Source organism: Austrofundulus limnaeus, unplaced genomic scaffold (genome assembly GCF_001266775.1).
Source record: "Austrofundulus limnaeus strain Quisiro unplaced genomic scaffold, Austrofundulus_limnaeus-1.0 Scaffold24, whole genome shotgun sequence".
Taxonomy (NCBI): Eukaryota; Metazoa; Chordata; class Actinopteri; order Cyprinodontiformes; family Rivulidae; genus Austrofundulus; species Austrofundulus limnaeus.
In genome coordinates, this window is record NW_013952426.1 from 2,895,874 (window position 1) to 2,903,859 (window position 7,986).

At 41.3% G+C, this 7,986-nt stretch overlaps 1 protein-coding gene across 1 annotated transcript in view; it reads right to left on the minus strand.

Moving 5' to 3' along the window:
* rem2 (RAS (RAD and GEM)-like GTP binding 2) overlaps positions 1-7,986 on the minus strand; it is a 63,382-nt gene that overhangs the window by 53,988 nt on the left and 1,408 nt on the right. Inside the window, exon 2 of the mRNA XM_014004507.1 lies at positions 2,216-2,552. Coding sequence (XP_013859961.1) covers positions 2,216-2,552 — 337 coding nt within the window. The remainder of the gene's footprint in view (positions 1-2,215; positions 2,553-7,986) is intronic.

Sequence of the window (7,986 nt, forward strand, 5' to 3'; positions counted from 1 at the left end):
CAACAATAATAATACCTAGAATAGTTCCTGGAGAAACTATAAGAGGATTGCCAGCTGTGCAAAACTCGTCCTATGTTGCATCATTAATAATAAGTATTTTGAACTCTGAGAGTCCAAAGTTCTCAGTTTGAAAACCTTTTGGAGCTCTTCTGTGTGACTCTATGTGTGACTGGGAGTGTGAATAGTCATCTCTTTTATTCCCCTGTGGTAGACTGGAGACTTGTCAAGGTGTCCCTGTGATGAGCTTGAGACCTGTCCAAGGTGCCCCCTGCTTTCACCCAGGGCAGCTGAAACAGGCTCCAGCCCCCACCCCAACTCTGATTAGGAATGAGGAGGACAGAATGAGCAGTGCTGCCTGCGATAGTGGGGTACACTAGCTGTTTTTTTCTATTAGTCCAGTAAGTTGTAGCTACAAAAGCAACTCCTATTACTTTTTTTTGAAAGTTTTGTTAAACTCTGAAGAGTTTAACAGGTGACTATGGCTTCTTGTTGTTGTTGTTGTTGTTGTTGTTGTTGTTGTTGTTTTTCACGCTGAGGGTCATTTCAATAGTTTTTAGCTTCACCGCTAAATGATGAGTGCTATGGATGTCCACTCTAAGTAAATGAACAATGCCTAACCTGGTGGGGAGGCATATAAAGTCTGGCGGCCCACCAGCCTAATAATACCCCAGGGGTAACTGTGTCTATTCACAATSCAATAGGTGCTATGTGATCTGTGGTGGAAGTTTGGTGCAGGACGGTATCAGGTCGGCTGTCTCCTCAGGGTGAAGATGACTTATCGAGTGGCTGGCTGAAGGGTTGAGGACTAGCTCTGATTAGCCCTGGTCTTACACTGAGCTGTGTTCCACACAGGTGTGCTGACAGACAAATGCCATACAGGAACAGAAAAGAAAAAAAAAAGCCTAAAATTAGCCTCTGTAATATGGCAAGTAGTAAACAGGAGAAAAAGAGGCTCTTTTCACTGAAAGATTGCACTGTTTTGCACTAGTATCCCCTTCCTTATGCCGTCATTGTTCATCTTTACTCACACAAACTGACCAAATAGGATAAGCGCTGCATGAGAGCATACTTTCAAATAGCATAAGAGGGCTGACGACAGCGGCTGTGACTGGAGTGGTGTGTTTCACGGTGCCTGTTCTTCTTTGCACACACCTTTTTCCTTTTTCCTCTTTGACAACCTGCACTCCTTAATTGAGCATTCCGCCTCAAAAACCTTTTAAAATGAACTTCAACAAAGGTGCCTCCTCAAACAGCGAGTCTGAAACGCAATACCAAGAGCAAGAAAGCTAATTAAAAAAAGAGCCTCTAAAACTTCTATATCTTGGACCAGCTGCAACAAAATCCAAGAAAAAACAGCTTGAAAATGCTGATTTTTTTCCCACAAAATGTTTGATGCTTTTATTTCTTTAATAACACGTTTTTACTTTGGAAAACAAAAATATTTTGGCTTGTGCTTTTAGAGCCAATTATGGATTTAGTGCACACCGCTAATCTGTTGAGTCTTCCCATGAAGATCTTGTTGTTTTTCTTTCCACTACTCCCTTCTCCAGGGGGTTTCCACAGCAAGCAAACACGCATGAAAAATTTAGCAATAATTTTACGCCGGATGCCCTTCCTGATAGAACGTTGACTAAAACCCAAAGCTTCAAGATTTCAAGACTGTGGCAATGACCACCAAGTACAGTTGGGTGATATTGGCAAAAAAAAAAAAAAAGGATCATGACTTATTGTGGCATTTAGCTAATAATGAGTAATGTAACAATTAATAGCACTTGCATGTAAACTTTTTGCTCCTAAACCTTGGTCCGTATTTTTGAGCTTTTCTTGTACTCYAGTTTATAGTATTGTTTCAGGTGATTAAACAAGTTCATAGGGTTAGAGTTAGCTGAGCCATGCCGCCTTCCGCTACTGGGCTTACATGTGTCTGATGGTGATGGTGTGTGGTATACAAAAATGTCATCACTTGGTACTAATTGCCATAATTGCAAAGAGACAAAAACTAATTGATGATCTAATGTTAATATTAATTGATAAATTTATTAATTGCACACAATTGTGCCCAACCATACCACTAAGCTGTAAATTGTAGTAAATTGAAATAATTCAGAAAATAGTTTTTTTTATTAAAGCATTTGGGTAAAAGTCTGGATGAGGACACGTTGCAAGAATATTTCCTATACGGAGCCTTTCTTAAGTTTCCTGTTCAGGTCATTACCACAAGCTTGCGTCTCAGAGTCTATAGAGAGGGAGCTGTCCGACTGTCCAGCCAGGGATAAAGCGAGCGACGACTTGCCCACGCCGTTCTGTCCCAGCAGAACTATCCTCAGCGCCCCGCCATGGCTTTGGTAAGCCGGCTGGGCCACTGCCAACTGACTGAAGGACTCRTCCCGACGCACAGCTGTGTCACTGATAGGCAACGTGGGAGGCTCCTCCAAGCCYGGGATCCAATCGCAGTCCTCGGACACGGCCTCCTCCCTCCGCAGCTGGTGTTTGACGGGCAGGGGGGTGCTCCCGCGCCGGAGGGGTGGAGCAGTGTTAAGAAACATACTGTACTGCAATCAAATTAGAAAAGATAAAAGGGAGACGTAAGTGCAAGTCCAACAAGGAGCCAATGGACATAAAATTAACACTTTTTGTTCAAGTAAATATTACAAGATAATGAGTGAAATGTGTGCCTCCACTGATTCTGTGTATATAAGGGGAAAGTGACAATAAGAGTGAGGTGATGAAGACCCAAAGAGAATGTCAAAGAAGATAAAACAAGGGAGAGTAGTGAGGAATGGACAGAAAAGCAGGGGAGCCACTGAAGCATTGTAAGAGACAGCAGGTTGAGAAGGATTTACATGGTAAATGAGGTGGAGACCTAAAAAAAGAGAAAAAGGAAAGTCAARGGACTGGAAGGGCTACAACTTTGTGACAAATGTGTTCAGGTGGCTCTGTGCTTGGCAATAAATGTGATGAGTGTAGCGTGAATTTATGTGGAAGCATTCAGCATAATCAGAAAAAATGGGGCTGTTATCATCCTCTTATTGCAAAAGGGAAATCAGTACCGGCGCCTGGCAGACCATTTTCTCTAGAACAACAGTTTGGCAGAGAATACTTTAGATGTATGTGTGTGTTCGTGTGTGACAGAGAGAAAGAGAGAGTAAAAACCACAGCAGGTCAGCCATAGACAACCCTCATCAATATTAATGCAGCAATTAATCTAACTCCAGTGGCTCCACTGGGCATCTGTGGCTCAGTCTGCCTGTGGCAAAGCTAATGACAGTATTGGCACTTAATTAAAGGGGGATGGCACAGAAACAGGAGCAAACTGAAATATCATGCAGTTTAGTATAACCATTAAGRAAGGTTTCCCAGCTTATCTTAAGCTGAGCAACTTTGATATAGAGGTTGACATATTCAGCAAAAGCCCACAAATGTCACCTCTGTCTAAATTAAACTTTACTCTCAGGGGTGGTCACTGGTCAATAGACTGAATTAGAATGATTGACTGCCAGGTGTAAATGAAGTGAAAACTTAGTCCAGTGTAGCACAGTATGTTTCCTTTTGCCTTTAAATGAGCTCCATTCGCTCCAAGCAGCCTTTAAGCAAATCCGAGCTAATGAATCACATGAGCTTGGCAGATCCAGAGCTGCAGAGGTTGTGTACAAAATTGTTGTACAACAGATCATAATATAGTCTTCAGTGCTATAATGAATGACCCATGGTGACCTACAGCCCAGTCAATATTTCTATCCATAAATCACATGTGCTGGTTTAATCCCTTAAGGAGTCCCGGTGATGAAGTGCAGTCTGCACCTGCTGACACTGAAGAAGAAGAGGTGGATACACTGCAGATAGGTCGTCTGTCCGTCACTAGGCTAACACAGAGAGACAGATAGCCCTGCACACTCACTCTCACACCTTTGGCTAGATTAGAATCATCAATCAAACCAACATGTATGCTTTTGGACTGTAGGAAGGAACTGGGAAAATCTGGAGAAAGATTGATAGCTACAGCACCACGTTACGACTATTGCAAAGTAAAATTTATTTACAATATTTTTTACAGTCCTGTAATGTTGTGTTGTCTGGTTATTTTTACTGTATTCTACAGGGCAAAGTAGCAAATGTATGTATGACTGTGATGCTTTGCAATGTATTACTGCAATGAGATGAACAATATACAGTAAATGTTACCACACACTAATACTTGGTGTTTTGATGTATTAAGACTATACGTTGTTCATTATTCTAGTATGGAATATATACAGTATGGAAAATAGTATACTGTATGATAGTATATATTATGTAGTGGGAAGCACAGTGAAGAAGTGGTATCAATGAGGTGTACTGACTAGAGGCTAAAATTGATTCATCAATGCATTGCAATTCATTTTTTTTCCAATTCAATATCGATTCAACCAGTTTGTTATGTTTTATAAGTATTACTGTGCTGCTGCTTTTTTTCCAGATATCTTGTTTCTCAAAAATGTTACCTTTTCTGTTTACATGGGTTTATATGGTGTGTACCCACACCTCACACACAACTAGTTAAACTGGAGACAACTATCTGGCTTTTCCTCAGATTTATTTTCATACATCCTGGGAGCTTTTGGGCTATACCCTTTGTGCAAGCTTTTATTTGGGATTTTGTATAGAGGTTTAGCATTCAAGTTACCAGGAGTTACCCAACATAGGAAAAGAGAACTTTTTTTTACAATATGTGGTTCCATTAAACACACAACTGTGCTCCTATAGTCAAATCTACTGGTACATCAGAAGTAATTTAATAAATATTTATTACTTTGTTACATTAGTTAGAGTCTTTGTTGGATACTGGATATTTGTGCTCTGGGAATGCAGCGTCATTTTTCTCCCATCTAACCTGGTGCAGGTAATCTGACCCCCAGTTTACATTGCTTGTGTTCCGTCTCCGCTCTGCTTCGGTCCGACCTCCGCAGCAAATACGCACCCATTATAATCAATGAGAGTGTTTACACTGGCTGCGCAGGGCGGCGGTGAGCGAATGGCGATCCGTCAAAATTAGAACAGATCCTATTTTTGCCGGATGCCAGAGCAGTGCCGGAGTCAATTTTTAAAGATTACATCACACCAACAGGAAAAGACACGAGCACAGCATCGGTATTTTCAAAATAAGACACTATTCGGCAGAATAATTTGTTGGAATAATGTCGAAATTGCGGCTATATCAATAAATATACGAATATTTCTACACAAATGCTGTCAGAATGTATTGTTTTGTTTGGGAAGCAGATGGAAACATGTAGCATGAAGCATATGTGTACACACACGACACATATGGATTTTATTTTGAAATCAGAAGTTTCAGAAAGCCGACAGCGAGACAGTTTCAACATAGATACCAAAAGCCTTTATATCGTTTTCAGCTGTGTTTGGAGTTCTTCTTTCATAGAATTAATTATTTTTGATGTGACTTCCACATTTATCACTGAATTTATCGCGCGATCTCCTTCCTGCACGTCTGTCGGAGCGGAGCGGAGGTAGTGTAAACTGGACTTGAAACGCACAGCTGCGACCTGCGCAGCGGAGCGCAGCGGAGACGCATGCAGTATTGATCCGGGGTGATTCCAGTCAGCTGCCCTTCATCTGCTCATTCCTCMTCATCCACACACAGTGTTTCTCTTACCCCTAACCCCTAATTTACACTACATGTGTTCCGTCTCCGCTCTGGTCCGACCTCCGCAGCAAATACACACCCATTATAATCAATGAGAGTGTTTACACTGGCTGTGCACGGCTGCACAGGGCGGCGGTGAGCGGACGGCGATCCATCAAAATTAGAACAGATCCTATTTTTGACGGATGCCAGAGCTGCGCCGGAGTCAATTTTTTAAGATTACGTCGCACCAACAGGAAAAGAAACTAGCACAACATCCGTATTTTCAAAATAAGACACTTTTAGGCTGGATAATTTGTCAGAATAATATCAAAATTGCAATGCTGCAACCTGCGCAGCGGAGCGGAGCGGAGATGTAACGCATGTAATGTAGGGACCAATAAATAACTGAACAAAATTAATTGTTCTACGAAACAGGACAGATGGGGCACACCTGTTTTATCAGATTTTAAGGCTTTTTATATTTTAAATAGTTTTTGCAAAAATAGATTTTTTTCTTCAATAGCTTTTAAGTCATCTGATCCAAGTGTAATGTTTTATTATATATATTTTTTTTTATTTTACTGAGTTACCTGAAACTTTTGAACCCCCTGGGTTAGTATTGTTGCCTCACAAGTAGCTTCTTTGTCTACCTTCTGTTTTTTTTTTTTTGTTTTTTTCCAGTCTTAAAAATATTTATGTTGGGTAATTGAGCATTCTAAATTAACCTTAAGTGCAAGTAAGCATGCTCAATGTGTATCTCTGTGCTGACTCTGCAACTGGCTGGCAGCCTGTCCGGGGTGTACCTTGCCACTTGCCCAATGACCCCTGAAGGCTGCTCCCTAGCTCACTATTTGAGTGGTACATAGCAAATCATACAAACTGCACAGTAAGGCTGCACAATATACCAAAAAATATATTGACATTGCAACAATATTGCAAAGGACTGCTTGAAGTCCAATAAAACAAAGGCTCTTGTATTTTAAATGCCAAGCATTCAAGCTATTATTTTTAGAAAACCAGATGAACCCTCACTGTCCTTGATCTCCACACCTACTTTAAATGATTGTGGCTGAAACACTCAAGATAGAACAGAAAGTGGAGCGAGGAAATGTGGGTTGATCACAGCTGATGTCATCACAGTAGTCAGCAACAGTATCACAATTGTAGGTTTGTTTTAATACCAAGCAACCCTTGAGCACATTAAACATTCATAAAAGGGATGGTCACCAATGTACCATTGTCACCATACAAACTTATTTCACAAATCAAATGTTTGGAAAATCACCAAGTTTGCCAAGTACAAAAATTTGAAACTAAAGAAAGACAGCACGTAGTCCATGAATAAATGTTACACAGACATGGGGAAATAATCTAAAAATAAAATCCATTCATACATTTTCTGCCACTTATCTGTGGTTGGGTCATACAGGTCCCTCTCCACAAGAACTCTCTAGCTCCTCCTGGAAGATCCTAAGGTGTTCCCAGGACAAATCTCTATCAAGTTTTAGGTCTGCCCTGGGGTCTCCTCCTAGTGGGATTTGCTTAGAAAACCTCCAGAGGTAGGGACCCAGGTGGCATCTTTATCAGGTGCTCAAACCTCCTAAGTCAATTTCTTTTGACATGGAGGAACAGCTGTTCTACTCTGAGCTTCTTTTGAATGCAGCACTCGTCACCCTAAGGCCAAGCCCCGACACCTCACTGAGGATACCTATTTCAGCCGGTTGTATCCGGGATATTGTTCTTTCAGTCGTGATCCACACCTCATGACCAGAGGTGAGCGCTGGAACACACACGGATCAGTAAATTGAGATCCTTGCCTTCCAGCTCAACTCTCTCTTTACCACAACAAAGTGGACGAGACCCTAATCTGTTGCTCCATTTCCTGCTCCATCCTACCATTTCTCGTGAGCAAAACTCTCATCAGAGGTGGGCAAAACCAACCCACCCCAATGCACTTTTCTGAAGTGAAGCAACAGATGGAAATACGCTTGTATCTACTTTTGGTCTGTGCAAAAATATATATTTTGAAAGGTCCCTGTTAAATAAATAAACTAATAATAAGTGAGGTAATAACAGAACCAAAACCAAAAGGTGAGCTTGTGCCACTACTCCAGTACTCCAGTGTTTTTCCAACCCTAGTCCTCAAGGCACACTGTCCTGCACGTTTTAGATGTTTCCCTGCTTCAAAACAAATGATTTCAATTAATTACTGATTAGCAGGCTTTTGTTGAACTGCAATCATCTGAGTCAGGTGTGTAAGAGCAGGGAAAACTCTAAAACATGCAGTGCAGTGTGCCAGGGTTAGGAAACACTGCACTACTCAATGTGATAAATTGATGAGAGCAACTCTGCATTACCCC